Source organism: Mesoplodon mirus (genome assembly GCF_964341445.2).
Source record: "Mesoplodon mirus genome assembly, chromosome: 9".
Classification (NCBI taxonomy): domain Eukaryota; kingdom Metazoa; phylum Chordata; class Mammalia; order Artiodactyla; family Ziphiidae; genus Mesoplodon; species Mesoplodon mirus.
Window position 1 is genome coordinate 38,704,369 of NC_138985.1, and position 24,173 is coordinate 38,728,541.

Below are 24,173 nucleotides of genomic sequence, written 5' to 3' on the forward strand. Positions count from 1 at the left end.
CTCCCGTTGCGGAGCACAGGCTCCGGACGCACAGGCTCAGCGGCCGTGGCTCACGGGCCCAGCCGCTCCGCGGCATGTGGGATCCTCCTGGACCGGGGCACGAACCCGTGTCCCCTGCATCGGCAGGCGGACTCTCAACCACTGTGCCACCGGGGAAGCCCTATCCTCTGGCTTTTAATAACTTAAAATGAATAGACAACTGTTTTGGCTCTAACAGTCCTTCCCCAAATACCAACAAAAACACTAGGCTCCAATAGATCCAGCGACTTTGATAGAGAGACTCTAAATCAGAGCCTGTGAAGAAACCCCTGGTGTGCGTGACCTCTGAACACAAACCTCTGTCCTCGACCGCTGTCAGGACCGAAGTGTGAAGCACCCCTTTTGTGAGAGACAATCTCCTCAGAAGCTCCACTTACAATGAAAATGAATTTGGATTTTGAAGGAGGTTTTCACAAAACGATTTTGGATTTATTTATCAACTACCCAAGCAATTAAATATGGTCCTAAGTTGTAAGAAAGAAAGGAGGAGGATTTTCCTCTAACTCAGAACATTAATAAAGACGACCCTGTTTGAGGAAAGATGAGTCATTAAAAAGAAGGCACCAATAATTGGCAGATCAGTTGAGCTGTCCCCCGGATAAATGTGCTATTTGCCTCTGTTTAATGTGCTTCTTTGCAAATCTCTGCCTATAAGGAAGAGGGGGAAATGACAAGATGAAAGCACGATGGCATGAAAAGAACAACAGACACAGTCAAGAAACCATTCCATCTTGACTGCGCCACTCTATAGCTATGCGACCTGGGTCCTCGGTGTTTCCTACTGTATCAAGTAAATGGGTTTGACTGAAGGATGTCTAATGTGCTATGACATCTCCATTACCAGAGTTAACATGGTTCCCTCTACCTGTTTTCGAATAAGGCTTTTTAAAAATTTTTTCAAACCTTTTTAAAACTTTGCTGTTAAAACTAACAGCAATTTCTCATGTTTTTGAAAGAGCACTTTGGACACATGCTTAGGTCTAAATTTTTCCTAATGAAAGGAGAATCTTGGATTCCTCTAACCATGTAAGATCATGATTAGGGGTTTGGAAAGCCTTTTAGGCAGAAGCTGGAGAGGCATCTATTTACGGATATTAGGGGTCGATTGTGTTCGCAATTTATTCTTTGGCCAAAGTACAAACTGCAGTAGATAATATCAAAAGTCCACTCTGACTCTGATTTCATCTGCCACAGACATCATGCTGTTAAGTTTAATTGAAAACGTCTCACACCCTCCAGACACTTTGTGGAATTAGAAACCAACTGCATCTGCCAGACCAAACAGACAGGCTGGTGTTTCCAACTGCTGGTTAGTAGGCGGCCCAGAATATTTGCCGCTCCTTCTGCACTGCATGTGAGATGCACGGAGAACACACAGTTCCCTTTTTCTCCTGCCCTTTTCACTTTCTGTAAAGACATTCTCATTGATATTTTCCCTGGTCACCAAGACACAGAGCCCTGGCCAACATTACTCTTGCCAAAGTCGCCTTTGCCTGGTTTGCCAAGATTCTTGGCCAAGAGAGAATTCCAGGGGATGGCATCCCTTCCGAACTGCCAAGGACTCCCTACAGTGACTTCCTGGTCAGCGTATAAGACTTCTTTCTGCAAGGCAATTTCCTGGTTAGCACCTTTCTTTCTCTCCTGGAGAACTTAAAGCTCAAAAAAGAAGAATGCAAATTAAGTCCTCTTCAAAAGTAACCTAAGTAAATTTGGCTCTGTTAACATTTCTTTACTGTTAGTAGGAAATCTTTATTCAGCCCTACAGCTTAAAGAAAAAAAAAATTCTAATTATTTCCAGACAAGCTGCTGTTTCTCATGTTCTGATCCTGATCCCAGAGCTCCCCCTTGTGCCCTGACGGAAATCGATTCAAGAAAGAATGAAAAAAGTGAGAGGGTAGCATGGACACATATACACTACCAAACGTAAAATCGATAGCTAGTGGGAAGCAGCCGCATAGCACAGGGAGATCAGCTCGGTGCTTTGTGACCACCTAGAGGGGTGGGATAGGGAGGGTGGGAGGGAGACGCAAGAGGGAAGAGATATGGGGATACATGTATATGTATAGCTGATTCACTCTGTTATAAAGCAGAAACTAACACACCGTTGTAAAGCAATTATACTCCAATAAAGATGTTTAAAAAAAAAAAAAAGAAAAGAAAGAACGAAAGGCCAGCACATTTAGGTTGTGGGGTTGAAAGCATTCCCTAGAGCCGTGGTCCTCAGACTTCAGTGTGCGTCGTAATTATAAACACAGCTTCATCAAAATATGGGTGAAGGCATCCACCCTGTAGACCACGACCTTTTAATTTAGCTTTTCAGAAAACTAAAATGCAAAACAACATGTGAGAATCTATGTCAGAAAACAAAAAAGTCAAATCTCCAAAATGGGGGTTAAGACCAATGGTTCTCAAATTTCAATATGTATCAGAATTGTCTTGTGTTTTTATAAATATTCCTGTTCCAAACAGTCGGAAATTCTTTAGCTTTCAGGGAAGGCCTCGAAATCAGTTTTAAAATAGACACCCCGCTCTGATGCTTTTGCAAAAGTGTTCCTATAAAAGGGTTTCATCTTCAAGGAATTCATGGAAAAGACTCTGACAAGCACAGGTTTCTGGTAACTGACTATACTGCTGAACTGAATGAATAAGCATTTTCAGAACTCTAATGGAAAACTGATGAATTCATAAAAGTGCTAACAAAAGATCAAGATGAAAAAAAATTAATTACATGGGACTGAGTGAACTGATGAGGATGATTATAATTTTTGTGACTTTCTTTGAATAAAAAAATGTGAGCTAAAGTATTCAAATGATTGATTGCTTTAAATAAATAAATAAATAAGAATAAATTTTAAAATTAAAAAAAAAAATAGACACCCCAAGGTCTTCTGCTGCATGTGATCGTGGGAAACCCTTGCAAAGACAGTCAAGTAGAAAAAACTGCCTGAGGTTGAAGGAGTAACTTAACGTTTCCTCTCCTCACAAGGAAAAAAATTAGTTTCTAGATGCCATCATTTAACATCATGAGACTATTACTTTCTTATTACGTTAAAACATCAGAATCCACCTTGGGAGAGTTAGAGTGATACATTTTCTAGAGGACAGAGTTAGTCTTCAGTAACATTATCTGCTTAAGTCATAGAGGCTCCTGGAGGAGGCTTCAGAAGTCATCCAGGTGGACTCCCGAGAAGTGAGTTGCTAGGTCTGAGAAAGGACCTCAGAAGTGCTATAGAAAATAAAACAAACCTCTGAACTCGAAGTCACATGGTGAGATATCAGAGCATAGTGAAAGAATCTCTGGATACACCTTCTCATAAAGAAAGTGTGCTTGCTGCCTCAACTCCAGCGTGAACACTGGCCCAGGGATCCTCCACCACACGATGCCCTTGAGCACCAGGCTCCCTCTGTTTCTTTCACTGATGTCCATTACCTTTTATTATGTATTGTGCTCATCACATTCTTCTCTCACCTTGAAAAGGTGAGGAGAAAAATTAATACATACATCTACGAGGACCAGAGTAACAGCACTGGTTAAGAGGTGAATGCTACTATGCCTTTACGCACAGAAATGAGCCCAAAATACTATGTTATCACTGTAATTATTTTTAAGATGCCCAAGTAACTGGAGCAATGCTTAGACCACTGATTTCCAATCCTGATGTAACATACTCAGGATAGCTTAAAATCTCACAAAAGGTTACGGTGAAACTATCAAAAACAAAATTAAGTCAATCATTTTTTTAAAGATAAATTTTTGCTAGCTTGATGGAGAAAAATATGCAAATCAAATTATAATCCAAAGGTACCTTAACCCTAAAAAGACTAGAAATAATCTACATACTAAACAATGAATAACTATAAAAAATAAAAATCAGGAGACATTTAAGCTTCACTCATGCCATGAAAACAGTCTTTAAGTTTACAGTTTTGAGTCCATGAAATTGCTTCTTTTCTCCTACTGTTCCCACCCAAAGTGGCTGTATTAATCATATCTAGACTGTGGACAGCTGTTGCCTCCATGTCAATCAGTTAAATGAACTGTGTTACATATTGTATAGGTCAGACTCTACCTTGGTGATTTCGCCACCAGTGATCAGAAAATTGAAGAGCTGGAAATGCATCTAACATGACCCTCATCCCCTTATAGAGAAAGAAACTATGGTGCACAGGTTAGACTGCTTAATCTAAAATTTAGATCCTAGATTCAGATGGTCCATTGCTGGTGAAGAACTGTAATCCAGGGAAGTTCCTTATCCAGCTCTCAAGAAAGTAGAGGCTAGATAGTAAGACTCAATCCAAGGATACAAACAATATAGTTATATATTACTCAAATAATTTTGAAGACAATTAGACACTCAGGCAAACCAGACGAGAATATGTCATTGAGGAGACCGGGAAGTGCTGAGATCGGCAAGGGCCTATACCTCTTTACAGGCACCCAGCACGTCTGTACAACAAAAATCTACAGATTCTTTGTTCCCTTTCTGCTTTATATCCATAGAGAACGTGTTTTAAAATAGTAAGATTCTGGAGAGTTTTTCTTCCTAATAAATACAAATATGGAAGAATCATATAGAAATAAGACTACCTGGGTACTGAAATGGTTCCAGCTCCCGGTTTAGCGGGATTACACCTCATTTTCACAGCAGTTGATCGGCCTTTAACACAAGAGGTTGTAGCTGTAGAAGACCTATTGGAAAAGAAATGCTATTTCACAAAACATATATGACACACATTTCAAAGACAAAAATATCCTGTGTATAACTGCTCCTATGCTTTATGAATAAACGAAAAAATGTATCAAAGTTCACTAATTTAGAATTTTAATACATATTGAGTTCATTTACTTTCACTGCCTATGAAAAGCTGACTGCTCCCCAGGTAAAGTCATATGCTATCATCAAAGGATTTAAAGCTATTGTAATTACCATCAAAATTAGAAGCAAAAGAATTTTTTAAAAGATTAGAGGTCATAGCGACTTAGGCTGATGTTTTGATGTGTGAATTACAATTGCTGCCTAGACAATGAAGTAGAGTCTCTTTATTGTCTAATTTAGAAGATTACATATATGAGGAAAATAACATAATGCTTTCTACATATTCCCCGTTTCCTATTTTTTTACTAAGTCTTTCACTTACGAACCAATTACTGACTGACTATTAGGTATAAGCTACCATGCTAGGCACCCTGAAGTGATGTCCTTATGATTAAGAAAACAGTCAAGAGAAGCAGCGTGTTCACTCACTTATAAAAGAAATGCACATCTGGTATTTGGCTTGGTGAAACGGGGAACATATCTTCTTTTATATTAATATTTTGCAATGTGGTTTCAACAGTCACTCCTAGACGAGAATAAAAAAGAAACTATTAAGCAATATGGCAAAACTAGGCTTATTTAGTCTCTGTATACCTAAATAGAAAATAGCTTTATTTTGATACTGTCATTTTACCAGAAATATCCTCTTAAATTAATGCATTCTTGGTAAGAACAATAAACTTTACAAAGTTTCCAGAATAGAAGATAAAAGATTCTACTCCCTAGTTTTGCAATTTTGCTTAAGTCACTTTACTTCCTTGATTCTTATGTCTTGAATTTGTAAAATGCGTGCAATAATTTAGATGATCTCCACTGTCCCTTCTAGTTCTAACATTTCAACAATCTACTATTATCATTTTCAGCCTCTTGTGAGTTGTGTCAAATGAGCTGGGCTACTTTGCTAATGCAGCTTTTCATTCATTCACATTCATTATAGACACAACTGACAAAACAAAATTTTTTGTGCCCTAATAATTTCCAGAAAAATACTCCAAAATTTGTTTAATCTAGGAGTAAGGCGTTCCCCACCCATCCACCCCAGGCAAAATGATAGCAGAGCCAAATGCAAGCAACCTTGGTTCTAACAGAGTTCTGATGCTGAGCACAAACTCAGTACCTGTCCTTGGTGCTGAAAATTATAGCTAAATTCCCCTGGAGTCTCTCACGACGGTTCTCAAATTCGGCTGCAGATTAGAATCATCTAAGAAGCTTGTTACATTGTTAGATTATCATATGCCTTGTTAGATCCCTAATCCCTACCCCAGATATTTTAATGAACTTGATCTTTAGGAATTACTAATTAGGGACCTGAAATATTCTTAAAGCTTCCCTAAACTTTCTGGACCAGAAAGACAGGAGGGACAGATGGGGAATAAAACTCAGCACATTGACTCTTGCTGTTTGTCACCAGATTACTTCTGGTATGAGAAGAGATGATGAAAACTGGTGGCAGATATTATGATTTAGGTTTATGCTGTGTTTGTTTACTCTTCTTCTGTTCACAGTTCTGGGAGTTTATTATTATTTTGCTTCATAAACTCCTAGAGAATCTGATGAAAGGCACAGACTCTCAGAAAACAACATATCACACAAGTTAATACATAAATTCAGAAGCTTCTTGTATTCCCTGAGAACGATCAAAAGATCTCACTTGCAGGGGCTTTTTAACCATGTTATAAAGTGATGGTTTAGAATTACCTGTAGGTTTTAATCATCGATGGTAAGCACCCATGCAATGACAAGTTATCAGGACCATAATTTTAGAACAAATGCATGCATGCGTATACGAACCAAATTAAACTTACCTAAAAATGTATCTGCCAGAATGATGGATTGTGATGATAAGGCTGCTCGGAAGCCCTTACTTTCAGAAGGAATAATAGTTGACTGACATACAAATGCTCCTACCAAATTCGTGTAATCATCTGACCCTGCCACCATTTCCTTTACTGTGAAGTCTGTTATATTGTTGGTGCAGAGAGCCAACTTCTTCCCCTAGGAAAATAAATTCATAAAGAGGTTTCACTGAAGGTCAGTCTCTAAACTGGATCTCAGGTAGCTAGTGATTCTACCAGAGCACTGGCTCTCTCCTCACCACAATTCTGGTTTAACTGGTAGGGTGTGGGCCCAGGCACCAGTACTTTTTCAAAGCTCTTGAGACAATTCCAATGTTCAACCAGGGTTGAGAGTCACCGAAGTTATCATGAATACAGTAATTCAAGGCTGCACTGCTCCCCCAACTACAAGCATCATTTGTACTGGATGAAAGCCATCTGACTTAAGGAAATATAAGTCATCTGTGAAATCTTCAATTCTTAGGACAACAATGCAATAAAGGAACCAGAAAACTGCTGGTGAAGGTTTTAATGCCAAGAAAAGGGACTTGCTCTTCCTTCTCCTGTATAGGCCTGTGTGTGGCAGAAAAGTAACGTCAAGGCTGAAAAAGAAAACATAAAAGCCTAGGACAACAACTGAACAGTTGGTCACTACAAGTGTCTTTATTCACCTACTCTTAGACTCAACGATGTGGATCAGCTCAAGTACACAGTATGTTGAAGGGTATACAGAAGCTTACTTTTTTTTTTTTTTTTGCGGTACACGGGCCTCTCACTGTTGCGGCCTCTCCCGTTGCGGAGCACAGGCTCCAGACGCGCAGGCTCAGCGGCAATGACTCATGGGCCCAGCCGCTCTGCGGCATGTGGGATCTTCCCGAATCGGGACACGAACCCACGTACCCTGCATCAGCAGGTGGACTCCCAACTGCTGTGCCACCAGGGAAGCCCAGGAGCTTACTTTTTTAATCATTTGGAGGGTAGTGAGAAGATATAACTTATAAAATGGTTTGACTCTTATTTGTTTTTAATATGGTATGTCTAAATATACTACAGTCCCACTGCAAAGGACTGTACCTTACTCTACAATTTCTATGAAGAAATATATAACAAAGAACAGAAACACTTTTATTGGTCTCAGATGTAGAGTGTGCACAGATGGGCACAAAGAAAAGAACAAAGATTTCTCTTCCTTAATGCAGCGAGCAATCCTAACCTATAAAATGTTCTCCCTCCACCAAGCCTGCTCACCACATTACAGGTGCAACATATTGTTACTAAGCTTAAATTAAACTCCTGACGTCATAAGAGAAGAACAAGGAAAAAGAGCAGAGAGACACTACTGAGGAAAAGAAGAAGAATACAAGAATAAGAGGAAAGGAATGTGAATAAAAAGGAGAAACAGAGAAGGAAGACAGAAGAGGAAAGCAAAGACAGTGGTAACACAGGAATGAGACTGAGAAGAAGTGTGATATACAGTGGAATTAATCTTATTCACTGCTTTACACAGCATTTAACCCAACAGGCATTTAATTTTTTTTTTTTATTGAGTGAACCAAGTGACTGATCAATCGGGTGAGTTGCTGGATCACCCCATGTAAAATCAGGACAGGACAAACGTCATACCATGTAAAATGTATAGACCTTTTCGTTTGAGAACTTCTGTAGCCATGAGACGTCTTTTTATTTCCCTTACACAACCTTTGGCACAGCATTTCATAACGGAGACCATTAGAGACATAGGAGTTAAAACGGAAAGAGACATGGAGGAAAGGCCTTAGTATATTTTCACCTTTGCTAACAGGGAATACACACACATACACCTCAACCCCGACCTTCTATGCCCACAAAAATATTGGACATGCAGTCCTGTAACTCTCCCATTACCAGTATCCATTCAAGTTCTGCTTCCTCCCAAAGAAAATTAAGTCCCATTATTTATTAGCAGAGGCTACCTCATCAACTGGCACTTGTGCCCTGCTTACGTCCTTTTTATTTTTGGACAAACTTCCTCTGGAAAGTCCTTTCTTTTTAAAACACAAACTTGACCATATAAGCAACAGTCAAACTTTCTCAAACCTTAACTTCCTGCCTAAAAAATAGGTGGGATTGACAAGCCTGACCCACTTTTACAAAAATGAAAGAACCTCAAAGCCCTTGCTCCATAGCTCCAAGCTTTGGGGGTTCAACTGACTGGATAAGTGCTTTGATGGACTGAGAACCAGACAAGGTTGCCCCTGGTGGAGAAAACTGCCAACGTGCTAGGAAGCAACAGAGGATTTAAGCTGTCACAGCTCAGTTTCTGACATTTGGTTGTTAGTTTCCATAGAGATTTTATTGGTCCATCAACACAGAAAATAACTCAGTCAGAGCTGAAACATAGCTCCGTCTCACCCTGCCAGCCAGAACTCACCTCATGCCCACATAAACTGATATTGAAGAAATGGAAGTATTTTGTTCCTTTGGAGGTAAAGCTGGGACCATTCATTAAGGAGCCCACACTGCTGAGGTTGCTGAAGTCATAGTGCAAACTCTGATTTTCTTTTTCATAGTAGAAAAAGCAGTCACTGTAGCAAACTGAGTGGTCCTTTGATTAAAGATTAAGAAATGTAAAAAAAACAAAACAAAACAAAGCAAAAACAATATGGCAGGAAAGAAAGCATTAGCTGCTATGAAAAAATGTGTTTCCAGAAAGTTCTAGGTTTAAAAACTATTTCAGTTATTTTGTCTTAGTTATGGTATATTTTACCACACTAATATAGAAAATTTCTAAACTCTAGATTTCTCTACGTGAAGTTCAGAAGTGTTAGTTTTTAACAAAGTTATTCTAAGATTAGTTTCTTATAGAAAGGTATTTTAATAAATAGCCAAAATGTCCTGTTATGCCAGTTTAAAACAGACATTAAACTATTTTTTCCTTCACTCATAATACAGCATCAATCTTTACGCTTAAAATGTTATGAGATATTCTTGCTGTTCTCCATATACGCCTACAGCCTACATATAGTGAGGCACCTTACTTGCTCTACCTTAATGGAATACACAAGAAATCAGTTTTAATATTTTTGGAAAGCATTCTTATTTGGATGCTCTTCTTAATATTTTATGCCCTCAGTAATTAGCACTTTCATGGAACATATTAAGTGCTCAACAGATGTAAGATGAGGTAAAATAAGAAAGGGAATGAAAAAGCCATTCATAAATAAAAATAGCAACTTCACAGCTCCTGGAGAAACATTAAGAGGAAGCTTTGAGTTTGTCTGTTAAAATATGCTCTCCTGGGGATAACTGAAATACAGACCCACTTACCTGAGTGCTTCTACTCCCAGGCCCACAGAGAATACAAGCCTCCTTGCCATAGACCTGATGTATGGACAGGTAGGTGTCAGGTGGACACTCCTTGCACTGGTTGGTTTCTTTCTCAATGTAGTGGCCTGGGGGGCAGGGGACACACGATGAGCCCAACTGTTCAGAACCGAGGGCACAGGCACGGCATGAAGACGCCACCCCATCAACTGCATTAGCGGCAGTGATAGAATAAATCTTCACCATGTCATTGATGAACCGTCTATTCTAAAAAGAGAGCAGAAAGTAATGACTTCTGCCTTGGCGCTCAGTTACACAACCAGATTGTTTTATGCTCGTACCACCAAAATAACTAAGCAAAGTGTCCCAGCCAGTGGATTAATAGTATTCCTTTTTGGTACTTTTTAAAAATATATTAAATCTTAACACTAGAAAATCATTTCCACAGTAATGGAGTTCCAGGAATTTTGCCATGAAATTATGAAATTATGTCATAATGGGTACAAATTCAGGCATATGTATAGACTTGATGTCTGGAAAAACCAATATGATTTAACAAAAGAGCAACCTTAGCTCCCATCACTGTTTATTCAGACATAAGCCTAAATGATACAATAGGTTGTTTGCAGTGTGGCAATGTGGAAAAGACTTGGACCAGGGATTAAAAAGTCCTCACCCAAACACTAACTGGGTGATAGTGGTGCAATCACATCACTTCTCTGGGCTTTTTTCCTCCCTCTCTAGCACTTTCCTTAACCAACATACTCTGATTTCTACTGGATGCATAACAGAGAGTAAAAACCTGGGTCTTACTATACTTTTCTTTCTTGTGACACTGAGTCAATTAAGGTCTAGTTTTCATCAAGCAGTGAGCACCACTGAATCAGTAGAGCGCTGCTTCTTGATGCTTTCTGTCTGGGGCAAAGACAGAAGGGAGGCAAGGAAGCCTTCCACAGCATGTTCACACCCCACAAGGTGGGAATTCTGAGCACTCATAAAAGAGCAACTGGAGTCAAGTGAAACCTGGGGAATGGGTTCCCCAGTGAAAACCTGAAGAGAGGGGCTTCCCTGGTGGCGCAGTGGTTGAGAGTCCGCCTGCCGATGCAGGGGACAGGGGTTCGTGCCCCGGTCTGGGAGGGTCCCACATGCCGTGGAGCGGCTGGGCCCGTGAGCCATGGCCGCTGAGCCTGTGTGTCCGGAGCCTGTGCTCCGCAACAGGAGAGGCCACAACAGTGAGAGGGCCACGTACCGCAAAAAAAAAAAAACAAACAAACAAAAAAAAAAACCTGAAGAGAAAAGAGAAAATGCTCTACATTTGCCACCACAATGTTAAGGCAGCGTCTTTAACCATGATTTACCTTGTTCTCACCCTGGGAATGTCACAGCAATGGAGATCCACAATCACATGTAATTGAAGCATATAATGGAAAATATTGAGGGGAGGATTAAGGTCTATTCTACCACGGAAAGTAAAATAGAATAGTTCTGTGTGTAAAGCCAACAGTGTGTACATACATACTCGCCAAGCTATAAAAGGAGACAGTCATTACTGTATGAAGTAATAAACCAACATCAGATAATGTCTCCTGGACAAATGTCAGATCATTCAGACGAAGGGGAAGAAAGTCACCACCTTCCCAAAGTCTCAGAAAGCTTTAAAAGTAAGTTTTTAAATAACTACAAAATAAGATTTTCTTTCTCTTAAGCTTTTACCAACTATATTTGTTCAAAGTATAGAACAATTCGAAGATACATTGTGTTGTTCCATTTCATACATTCTTGCTCTCAAAACACAAACCAAAAAAAAAGTACCATTTTTATACCAGTCTACTCCATAACCAAATGATTGATTCTACATCAGTAAAAAGCTAAGCCTTTGATTGATTCTACATCAGTAAAAAGCTAAGCCTTTTCCTGTATGGACAGGTAGGTGTCAGGTGGACACTCCTTGCACTGGTTGGTTTCTTTATTGTCTAGGGACAATACAGAGATTTGAGTGACCACTTTGTACAAATCTCCACAGGGAAAATCATCTTTGTGGCTTTTTTTTTTTTAAGTGCTTGGAACTTACATCTTGACCCTGATTGGTCCTCTGAAATGCCCACGTAAATGTAAATGTGGCATTCTTGAAGATGACATGGGTATAAGCTTGTTTTTCTTTGGTTCCACCCCATGATTCGACCACGTTGGTACTTTTTCTATTAATATCCTAAAATACAGTAGAAAAAAATACATACAAAAAAGCATCAACTCAGTATTAATATACATGTATATATATTACAATCATATGTTTGTATTTACAGTAAACCCTACAGCATTCAGGAATATTTATCTGCAGAGCATGTAACCCTAAAGCCCTCAAAAACTTCCCTTCAAGTCTACACAAGCATTTACTAGCTTAGTAATTACAATGTATCAACCACATCATCAATATAACGTGAAAGAGGTCTCAAATCATAGCTATGTTTAAGGAATTTTTCTGTTGGAGGGAGAGGTGGTGTGTATGTGTATGTGTCTGACTCCAGCTTAGGAAATATATGCAGAAAGGGAAACATAATTCCTCCAACTTCTGACAGTAAACTTCTAGGATCCTCATAAAATGACAAGGCTTTCTTTCCATCTTTTATCTTTTCCCTGAGGGATTCTGATAGGCGGCTCTTATACAGGAATTCTAAATTCTCCCTGAATTATACTTGCAATTTCCAGTGCAGATTAACTAGAATGTTATTTATGTTCATGTAATCGTCTTTTGCTTATACTTGAATTCTAAAAAGATTAATTTGTGTAACATTTTATTTCTGATTTCCTTAGCTAAATTCAATATTTAGAATATTATATAAATGTGTGACATTCCACCAATATTATGTCATTAACATGGTCAGAAAGCAAATGCAATAAGCAAAGCAAATAATGTAATACACATCTAATTTATTTGAAATGGAAAACCAAGACTAACTCTGAATTTTCTAATTAGTCTTCCCTGCAGAAACCCTAATAGATGACTTAGGAATCTGGATAGGTTTTTGTTAGCTATCTGAGATGTTGATAATACAGTGGCATGGCTCAAGACATGTCTCTTTCTTTCTATGATATAAACGCTGATGACAAGCATGTTATAAATAATCAGATATGCTATAAAGACATGCGTCTTGAGTTCACACCACAAGTAGGAACAACAGAATACACCTGTCATACGTTACAGAATTCCCCACATTACCAAACAACCAAATAATCACACGTGCCACTTCCTAAAAGGAGCTCATAATATACAGACAGTGTTTTGCTGAACACTTTCTGGATGTTCATTCCCATAATAAATGGAACATACTGCATTACTGCAAATAATACCACCTTACCTTTGTAAAACACTACATGATTTTGAAAGCATTTTGATGTGTTATTTAGGTGATGATATCTCAAAGATTGCTGTGCAGAAATCAAATCACAGAGTAAAGAAAACTAACGGATCCAGCTATGAGCAAAAACCTCTTAAGACTGATTTACCAAAATAAATATCTATGATCCCTAACCTCAGGAATGCTAGATCAACAGAGAGAGACAAATATATGAATACATTCACATAATTAAAGTAGGGTTTTCTCAAAGGGTTTTAGGAGCACACTGGAGGGAGTGGTTAACTTTACTTAAAGGAATAAGAGAAAGCTTCCCAGAAAAGGTGAGGTTTGAGCTGCCCTCGAAGTATGAACAGGAGTTCACCAGACAATAGAGCAAAATGAAGAAAGTCATTCTAGCTTAGAGTGTGTCAAGGCATGAGAAGTGAAAAAGTACAGTGTTCCACTAACAAATTCAGGGTGTCTAAAGAGGGGTGAGTAGTAACAGCAGTTTGGTAACAGAGGCTGAGCAAAGAGTACAAAAGCCATACAGATGCCATGCTAAGGAATTTTAAGTGTATTCATAGGCTATTGGTTCTCAAACTTTACTGCATTTCAGAACCAACCTCAAGGCTTGCTAAAATACAGAATGCTGGGCCCTATCACCAGAGTGTCTCATTAAGACTAGGAAGCGGGGTCTTCCCTGGTGGTGCAGTGGTTGAGAGTCCACCTGCCGATGCAGGGGACACGGGTTCGTGCCCTGGTCTGGGAGGATCCCACATGCCGTGGAGCGGCTGGGCCCGTGAGCCATGGCCGCTGAGCCTGCGCGTCCGGAGCCTGTGCTCCGCAATGGGAGAGGCCACAAGAGTGAGAGGCCCGTGTACCGCAAGAAAAAAAAAAAAAAAAAAAAAGACTAGGAAGGGGCTCAGAAATGTGCATTTCTAACAAGTTCCCAGACGATGCTGGTCCAGGAACCACACTTTGAGAACCACTGCCACAGGCAATAAAAAGCCACTAAGGATGAGGGGGTAGATTTGTTGTGGCTGCCTCTACTATTGTTTTTATGTTTATAAAGATAAGTTTGACAACAGCATTTATGAGAGGATGGGGATGAGAAGAATACATAGAGACTATTGCTGAGAGATAATGGGAGTCTGAATTGTCATTAATGGCACTCAGTATGAAGAGGAACTGATACATTGAAGAAATAAGGAGGGAGAGCTAAGAGAGCCAACGACTTCTCGGTTATTTGTGGTGTCATATATAGACATGCTGAAGATTATTCATCTTCTTTGACTACCACAAAGTCCTTTTTTTTTTCAGAACGAAAGTCTGCCTTCATTTAAGCTATTAGTAATCATCAACAAATATTTAAATCTCCATATATCTTGTATATCATGGAGGAAACTGTTAATGGACTGTTAACTAGCTACTAAAGGATTGTTGGAAAAAAGCAAAACCAAATCATGTCTATGAAGTCACTACTTAATTATAACATTAAAGTCTGAGCCAACAACCTTCTAATACCTCCCTGGGGTCTTAAGTAAATTTTGTGTTACTACTCTTTCTCAAGGTATTAGCTGAGATTTACAGGACATCTAGGGAAAAAATGGGCAAAATTATGACATGTACATAGCAAAATCCTTTGTCTACATTTATTTACTTAACAAGGAAGAGGGTTATTTTCCCCAAAGCTCTCCACCTCCACTGTTTTGTGCCCTCACTTATTAATACATGCTTCTCCCTCCTGATGGTTTGAATTGCTGAATGGTTACTAGGGGAGAATTTTCACTCTGCTGGCGGCATATTTTTCTGAAGGACTCTCCTATGGAATTGATATTTCCTGGCTTCTGTCTGTCACCCAGGCCCCATCACTCAGTTCTCTCCACAAGGAATGAACACTTTCTTTGTGGACTTCACCACACAATGTTTAATGAGTTCCTTAGGTATCTTTTTAATGTCTTTGGAAGACCCTAAAAATGGGAAGAAAAATGGGATTCTTATCGCCATTTGTATAAATAGGGTCACACTTGAAAGAGAACACTAAGCGTAGAAATCCACCTGTGAGAGCCCCTCTTCCACTTACCACCATGAAGTACAGAATACAGTCGGCTGAACAGAGGGTCTCAAACACAAACGTTATTCTTCCCAGTTCAGAGCCCATGGCTCCCGTCATCGATGTCGGTGGTCTATTTAACAGATTAAAATTGCAATATTTACAGCATGTTCTGAATACAGTGGGAAAAAGTTAAGTCACTTTTTGCATTAAGCTGAAAGCCACGCTCTTCTCTCCGTGCAGTCTACTGCTGCACGGAGTCTACACAACCATGGTAATATGCTCAGATCTCCTGGTGTAAATGCTGCCACCCAGCCTACAGCAAGAAAAAGACTCCTGCTGGGCAATTCAACATGGGGGGCTAAAAGGATTAAACAATTTGTAACATACTACTTTACAGACAGAACTGCAAGAAAAACAAATAAATAAATCAAGAGATTCTCCTGCAAATGACTTAGACTAAGATCTCTGAATTAAGCATCCAAGAGTCACGGTTTTTGTAATATTTGGATAGAGTATTTTTTAAAACTTTGGCTTCATCTAACTAACATACAATTAACAGTTATAGTTTCTATAGATATTCTTAAATATAATACATTATCCTACACAGCTTGTTATTTGCTATGTACACCACAATATTAATATATTTTATAAAGGCAGCCCTACTTCACCTATTTCTGTAGGGAAACAGGCATGAGGATTCCTACAGAAGGGAATCAGAATTGGTTTTCCTTACTTAAATCCTGGGATATGCAAGTTTAAGATCAGGTAATCATTATCGGAACCTCCAGCCCCACTCTGGATATGATCTCCAGCCACCTCCCAACCTAGAAATGATAAAGGTTATCTTTGTCAGTAAAAATTCCAGTAATGATTTCCGACAATCTTTTTATATAAGGCCACAAAAAAAAGAATTCCCAATTTTAGATTGCAGGTGCAAACTGCATGCAGAAGTAGACTCCTAGATACCAATAAAAACGTTGCATATGATTCTCCAGGAAGAATCAAGTAATGCATATTTTTGCATCAAAGGTATTTAATGGTCAAATTAACAACAGTTTTCTCAAAGAGGTATGATTTTTTTAAACTAGAACAGACGGTCTTTATCCATTTCCATATACTAAGATGAAAACATCCTAGTCTTCAGGTAACCAAAGGGAAATAGAAACTTCAAATTACTTAATGAAGATGCGGGGTCTGGAGCTCTTTCTTAGAGTTTGTTGTATTGTTGTTCCCTAATTTAACCCCTGTTCTGCATTCACTCACTTACTCACTCACTGAACTGGCTTTCACTGAATGCTACGAACCATGACCTACTTTAGGGATAGAAAGACAAGACTGGGTCCACCCTCACTATGGAATCAGTAGACTATGAGAGACATAGCTAACAACTGTTAATAGTATGAGGTAATAGAGATGCACATAAAAGGTGACGTGAGGTCTGTCTTCTGCAGAGAAACAATCAGCATGCCATGGGCTGAAATGGCCACCATGAAATGAGGAAAGGGGATGCAGCCCTCACACACCATCAAGCAAGGTTATTAACGAATGGCAATGCTTAACATGGACACATGTACCTCCAAAAGGAAATGTCAACTTCTGCTACTTGAACAGGCATAAGAGAGAAACTGGGAAAGAGATTAATATCAGTGCTGTACTGGTGATGTGGCAATGTTCGAAATGTTATCATCAGCAGTTCATAGAAAGGTGATATGTGGAATATACATAAATCAAGCTAGTTCAAAAAATGGTTATGTACGAAGCTGCCTGAGTAAGAGAGAAATGCCAACTGTTTTGCTCTCTAAAGGTTCATGTGGTTGAAAAGAGAGATAAGCAGCTATCACTTCCTAATGCTAAGAGTAGGACAGCCACAAAACAGTCTGACCCAGTGGGACACCAGGCCCTTCACTACAGTGTAAGTAATGTGAGACACAGTTAAGCATAGAGAGACTGAAAACTTGTGGTGGGGGCCACAGGGAGAGGGATATTCCCACATGGAGGAATTCTACACCAAGAAAGGGGGGATTTACAAAGGTTTCTTCTAAGATCATTTCTTAGTGCTCAGCTGGCATGCAGGGCAATGGACTAGCAGAGAAGGCCAAAGAAAAGAAAGGAGTACATGGATGACAAGCATGGAGGTTTGCAGGGGACCAACATCCTTGCAAGAGGAAACAAATATTTCTCATGTCTGAACATTGCCTGTTGCCGCAGGTTTTACTGTATCCCCTCCCAAGAAACATATACTGATATTCTAATCCCCAGTACACATGAATGGACATTATTTGGAAATAGAGTCTTGGCAGATATAATCAAGTTAAGATGAGGTCCTTAGGGTGAGCCTTAATCCAATATGACTGGTGTCCTTATGAGAAGAGAGAGATTTAGACACAGACACACAGGAAGAACACCGTGTAAAGACAGAGACACAAGGAAAAGATGCTCACACAAAGACAGAGGCAGAGACGGGCTACGCTGCCACAAGCCACAGAGTGCCTGGAGCTACTAGAACTTAGGAGACGCAAGGAAGGGTCTTCCTACAGACGCTTTGCTTCGGAAGGAACACGACCCTGCGCATGCCTGCCTTTCAAATTTCTAGTCTCTGGAAAGTGAGAGGGTAAATTTCTGTTGTTTTAAACCCCCCAGTTTGTGATACATTGTTGTAGCAACTTTGTCTTTTGCTTTATCCCTCAGAATGAATCGCACATTTTCCATGTTTCTATACACAATTTCTATTTTTTTAATAAATTTATTTATTTTAGTTATTTATTTTTGGCTGTGTTGGGTCTTCGTTGCTGTGCACAGGCTTTTCTCTAGTTGCAGCGAACGGGGGCTACTCTTCATTACAGTGCATGGGCTTCTCACTGCGGTGGCTTCTCTTGTTGTGAAGCACGGGCTCTAGGCACATGGGCTTCAGTAGTTGTGGCACGTGGGCTAAGTAGTTGTGGCTTGCGGGCCCTAGAGCGCGGGCTCAGTAGTTGTGGCGCACGGGCTTAGTTGCTCCGTGGCATGTGGGATCTTCCCAGACCAGGGCTCAAACCTGTGTCCCCTGCATTGGCAGGCGGATTCTTAACCACTGCGCCACCAGTGAAGCCCCACAATTTCTATTTTAAGATTTATTTTTGTTTTAGAAATCATATTTATATTTATTATAAAATTTTGAAAGCTACAGAAAAATTTGAAGATGAAAACTAAAATTATTTATAAACTCATCACTCAGAAAAAACTACTGTTAACATTCTGAGGTGTTGCTTTTCACTATCTTTTAGATGCATACATGTTTTTACATAACTGAGATCTTATTGTTGATAACATTTTGTTTCATAGTTTTATGAATTAACATTATTGCATAAGCATTTTTATGTATAAAGTCTTCACCAACATGCTAAATGACTAAATTAATAGTTTATCATGTAGACAGATGTAATTAATTCCCATAATTTACTAAATCACTCATACTACAGGACTTACCTCCTATTGACCATACATTCAATGTAACCATTTGGATTGTTTTACCTTTTAGCGAGCAGAAGTGACACTATAATGGAGATATTTGGGGTAAAGTTTTTCTGTATTTTTCTAGAAAAGAATACCAGTAAAAGAACTACTGGGTCGGGCCTCCCTGGTGGCGCAGTGGTTGAGAGTCCGCCTGCCGATGCAGGGGATACGGGTTCGTGCCCCGGTCTGGGAGGATCCCATATGCCGCGGAGCGGCTGGGCCCGTGAGCCATGGCCGCTGGGCCTGCGCATCCGGAGCCTGTGCTCCGCAACGGGGGAGGCCACAACAGTGAGAGGCCCGCATACTGCAAAAAAAAAAAAAAAAAAAAAAAAAAAGAACTACTGGGTCAAATAAAAATATTTTTAAACAAATATTCTGTGCTGTTATCCTGATTTTGAAAGCAATGTGTATACATGAGGAATATTTATTAGAGTAAACGAAATGAAAAAAATGAAGTAATTCAGACTTCTCAGAAACCTCCCACCCCCAAGTGATAAACTGAACATTTCAGTGTGTTTCTTTTCTCTCTTTTTCTAGTGCATAATTTTCTCAAAAATATACTTTAGGTTGGGCTTCCCTGGTGGCACAGTGGTTGAGAGTCCGCCTGCCGATGCAGGGGACACGGGTTCGTGCCCCGGTCCGGGAAGATCCCACATGCCGCGGAGCGGCTGGGCCCATGAGCCATGGCCACTGAGCCTGCGGCATCTGGAGCCTGTGCTCTGCAACGGGAGAGGCCACAACAGTGAGAGGCCCGCGTACCACAAAAAAAAAAAAAAAAAAAAAAAAAAAAATATATATATATATATATATATATACTTTAGGTTTTATTGTATAATTTACTGTATTTTCTGTTTTTCATTTAGTATTATCTTCTCACTTTTCTAATAATCATTATATCATAAATACTTCCTTTCTGTATCTAGTGTTAAAGAGTTAACAATATGTTGTATGGTTATATCATCATTTTATTTAATCATACCCCATTGTTGAAAACTTTGTTTTCTCATATTTTTGACTCTCATAAATAACACTAAAATTAACATATTTGTGCATAATTTCTTTCTTTACACCACATTGTTTCCTTGGTATAAATTCCCAGAAGTGGAATTATTGGGTTGGAGAATGGGACCATTCAAGATGCTTGAAACGCTGCCCAATTGTTTTCCATCTGCTGTCATTTTTAATGATTACATAACATTTCATCCAATTAGTACAGCATAACTTTTGTAAACATTATCAGATTGTGGAATTTAGATTATTTCCATTTTTGGTATTATAGGTAATGCTCAATGAAAGCTTCATGAATAAACACTAATTTGTTTACAACTCTGAATTCCTCTTGGGCAGAATTCCAGTACATGAAGATGTACTTCTACATATCTGTTCCACAACTGTGGTAAATTCAGATTGACAATACAAAAGAACCTCAAAGTATTGCAAGTCACACAGTCAAGTTGGTCAAAGCACATCCACTTTAATTCCATGATGGAGTAACAACTTCATGAGACAGGCTGCCCTGGGCCTCTCGCTTTGACCCCCATTATTTTGAGCACTGCTTTTCCCAAGGTTGGTTACTGAACCACCAGTCACAAAAATATACATCACCTTTTACCTCTGTATTTTTCACATTACTGTCTGCTCTTTCAATATCACATACTAAATATTGCAGAGATGTATACTTTTTAAATTAATAATTGAACATTTCTGAAAATCAGAAAAAATTTAAATTACAGCCTCTAGTGAATGAGTAAGCAAGTGGCTAAATCAAATATTGTTATGAGAGTTAGACTAAGAGTAACTTCTTTAAAAGACTAAATAAAAGTTTCAGATAATCTTCACTAATAAGTGAATACACACACATGCACACACACACACAAATGTATCAGTGCTTTCAATACATTCCCATTCTTATTTTTCCTATGTCAAACTGCCTCAACTTAGAGTTCAACCACAGGATCTTTTTGGAACATAAACCCTTATAGTCGGGTAATTACTGCTGTGTTATTTTTTTCTTCTCCCTTAGGATAAATTCCAGAAGCAGGATTATTAGTTGATAAAGAATAGTATTCCATAATGTTCATTATGTATAAAGGCTTTTTTTTCATGCATCTGTTTAACCAAAATTATTCAAGGACCTACGATTTGTCAACCTGAGTACTCATGTGTACATCTCACTTCCTACATCCCAAGCCTGTTTATTTCAGATAGGTGCTGGTTTAAAACAGATATGATTAGAAAGCTTTTTTTTTTTACAACGATCTAAAATACAGTATTGAGAAAAAGTGAACTGATAAAAAAAATGCCAATGAGCTTATAAAAGTAAAGGGCACATTTTAGTGTAAAACCCTAGTATCTATAACACCTATTTCTAGTGTCAAGTTTAAAAACACATACATAGATACTGTCATTCATTTGACCAACAAATATTGCAGAATAACTAAGTGGTAGGCTCACCATGCACTTAAAATGTAAGAACAAATAAAATTCAGCAACCATCCTATAGAACTCTGCCACGTTTCCAAGTTTTCAGTAAGTGGGGTTCATATACATTTGTAAACACGATCATAGACTTCATAGGCAAGGGGAGTTAGAGATGATGTAACCCCTCCTCATGGCTCAGTGCTGAGCCAGAAAACCAATCCAGGCAGAAATGCTTTCATACAGTGTTATATATATATACACTATGACTCTTCCAAGTGGCAAACAACACAAATTTCATTGCCTCCCTTGGTGATCTATTCTGGTATTTATAACAACCATAAATGGTGATCCTCAACATCTACTTCAAAACTGACTCCAAAAAAATGCAAAATAGTTTATATTCTTAGAGGGCAGTCATGTGGCTATGACACCATATTTACTATTTTTATGTGAGGTCTGGGAAGACAGGCAAGTAGCCAAATGATAAGATTGAAGTTCCTCATAGCCATATTTAGTGTGTTTTTACACAGGTGAGTCCAAAAGTCTCTACCACCAAAATACATTGAGAAGGCTGATTCTGAACTCACCATTCATTCCGTCACACTTTGAATTCCCGACATTGAAGCAGGAGGTTTTCATGTTGCCAGGAAGGACATTCCACCATTTATATTCAAACCCAAGTGCAGGCTCTGTTCCTGCTGGACATGGTCTACATTCTACAGGAGACAAATGGGGCAGAGAATTACAATTAAATCACATCTGGATAATTTCCTCTTGCTCTGTTCCAAGCACTACTAAACTTTAACTAGCAGAGAGGCAAGTGGAAAGGAGAGAGAGTAAACCACAAATTCCCTTAAGAATTAACAACTTTTTCAAGAGCAGTCTGGAAAGAAAAATAATTCTGGATAGAGTATACACATAAATACTTGATTAACATGAAAAAGGAAAAGAACACAAAATCTTTTAAGATAATTTTTCCTTGCATTTCTGGGAATAACTGCTAACACTGAAATTACCTTCCATAAGAAGGGTGATTCTGAAATAAGTTCACTTACATGTGATCTTAGAATCAGTTTCCTCTACCTCATAAATAAGGAAATATTCCACCCTTCCTACTAGTTACTAAACTTAACAGACTATTACACCATTTAATTATGGACTGATTACTTGAAATTCAAAATATTGGCTATACTTAAAAGTGATGATGGGAGCTGAGGGGGTGTGGAAAGAGTTAGATTTATAAATATACCTAATTTAAATGAACATCTATGACACTAAATAAAAGGGTCTCTTACAATCATTTTTTTTATTTAGCCAAGACACCTGGAATTATCACAACAGTAAAAGAAGGGGAGAGAGAGAAAATGTTCATTGAGCAAGCATTTCCTGGTACCAAAGTACTGGAGGAGACATTTTTATATAACCTGCTCAGTGATGACGAGCTAGATATTATTGTCTGCAATTTTACAAATGAGAAAATTGAATTCAAATTAGTGGCTAAATGACACTATTAGTAGCATGCAGCAAGTGGATTTGAACCCAAGTCAATTCAACTCTCGAGTCCTTTTTACGCTCTCAGAGGCTCTGGACATTAAGTATACAGCACAGCTATATTCAAGTAAGATACCTGCCACAAAAATGCACTGTAATCTTTATCTAGTAAAACTAAAACAAATTCCGTAACCACTTTATTATTGTTTGGTAAGTACTAAATTTTTCCCAAATGTACACTTTGAAACAATCTACTTAGGAGCTATTTTAATTGCTATCTGATCAAAATAATCAATTTTTGCTATTATTATAGCATAAAATGTGATTATTCCAGTTGAATAGAAGTATTTTATGCTTGTATCAATATATGTGTGCACACACACTGGAAAAAGAGCGCTTATCCATAATCACTTAAACTGGTGGAATTTTCTTATAAATATCCAAAGCATCATCCCATTAAGAGGTTGTGTGTTACACAAAATGCCATTAAAAACTATCCTTATGCTATGTTGAATAAGCTACTGCAGTCTCACAATTCCCTTATATTTCTTAACTCTTCTTCAGTCTGTGAGATAAGAAAATTATGTGTTTTTAAAATTTCTCCTTAAAAACAATTCAGGACAATGTCAATGTGGTCCAACAAGTTTATTTTACTCAAGGTCCAACTCTTGAACCAACTGATATCACGTACCCTTTGTTCCATCCGAAAACGTTCCAGGAGGGCAGGGATGGCAAGAAGAAGATCCATTGTTATAAAATCCAGGGTTGCAAGGTGGACAATCCTTCTTCTCTCCAGAAGGGGGCAACCTAATAGCATCTGTGAGATCCTCCCGGCAGATTTTGGGCTCTATCCACTTGTACATTATCTGTGTCTGGGTGCGGGGTGGGGGGTGGGGAGAAAAAAAAAGGCTTGCAAGTCATGTAACATGCTTTATTTGCTTTAAACTTCCAATAACAAACATGTTAAATTGACATGGTAAAGACTAGGTAAAGTCCAAACAGTGATAGAATAGAAGGGCCAGCTGAAGAGAATCTAAAACTTTAGTAACAAAATGAGACAAAAAGAAAAAAAAACACTTCGGTGGGGAAATGACCATTACCTCCAAATGTTTTTACACTAAGCTGCAGGAGGCCTTCCGTCATACACAGCATGGCCTCATCATGAAATTTCTCTCTGAAATATACAGAACATGCCTGCAGCCCTGACTCTTCTAGCCACTGTTCACTTTATTCCCTAACTGCCCTAAGTTTCTATGCAGACTCCCTTTCTCACGCTGAGACCCCCACTACTCTCTTCCTTTCCCCTTTCTACAACACACATCATCATGCTTTGCACACAGTGATCACAAAACAAAACGGTTATTTTTTTAAAAGAGTATCTCTA

The 24,173-nt window shown here is 38.8% G+C and overlaps 1 protein-coding gene across 1 annotated transcript in view; it reads right to left on the reverse strand.

Moving 5' to 3' along the window:
- Nucleotides 1–24,173, reverse strand: part of ELAPOR2 (endosome-lysosome associated apoptosis and autophagy regulator family member 2) — a 179,458-nt gene that overhangs the window by 23,770 nt on the left and 131,515 nt on the right. Inside the window, exons 9-18 of the mRNA XM_082632908.1 lie at nt 23,481–23,661; nt 21,886–22,014; nt 16,119–16,209; nt 15,413–15,515; nt 12,066–12,203; nt 9,998–10,261; nt 9,102–9,275; nt 6,662–6,851; nt 5,286–5,382; nt 4,628–4,729 (exon numbers count right to left, since the gene is read on the reverse strand). Coding sequence (XP_082489034.1) covers nt 4,628–4,729; nt 5,286–5,382; nt 6,662–6,851; nt 9,102–9,275; nt 9,998–10,261; nt 12,066–12,203; nt 15,413–15,515; nt 16,119–16,209; nt 21,886–22,014; nt 23,481–23,661 — 1,469 coding nt within the window. The remainder of the gene's footprint in view (nt 1–4,627; nt 4,730–5,285; nt 5,383–6,661; nt 6,852–9,101; nt 9,276–9,997; nt 10,262–12,065; nt 12,204–15,412; nt 15,516–16,118; nt 16,210–21,885; nt 22,015–23,480; nt 23,662–24,173) is intronic.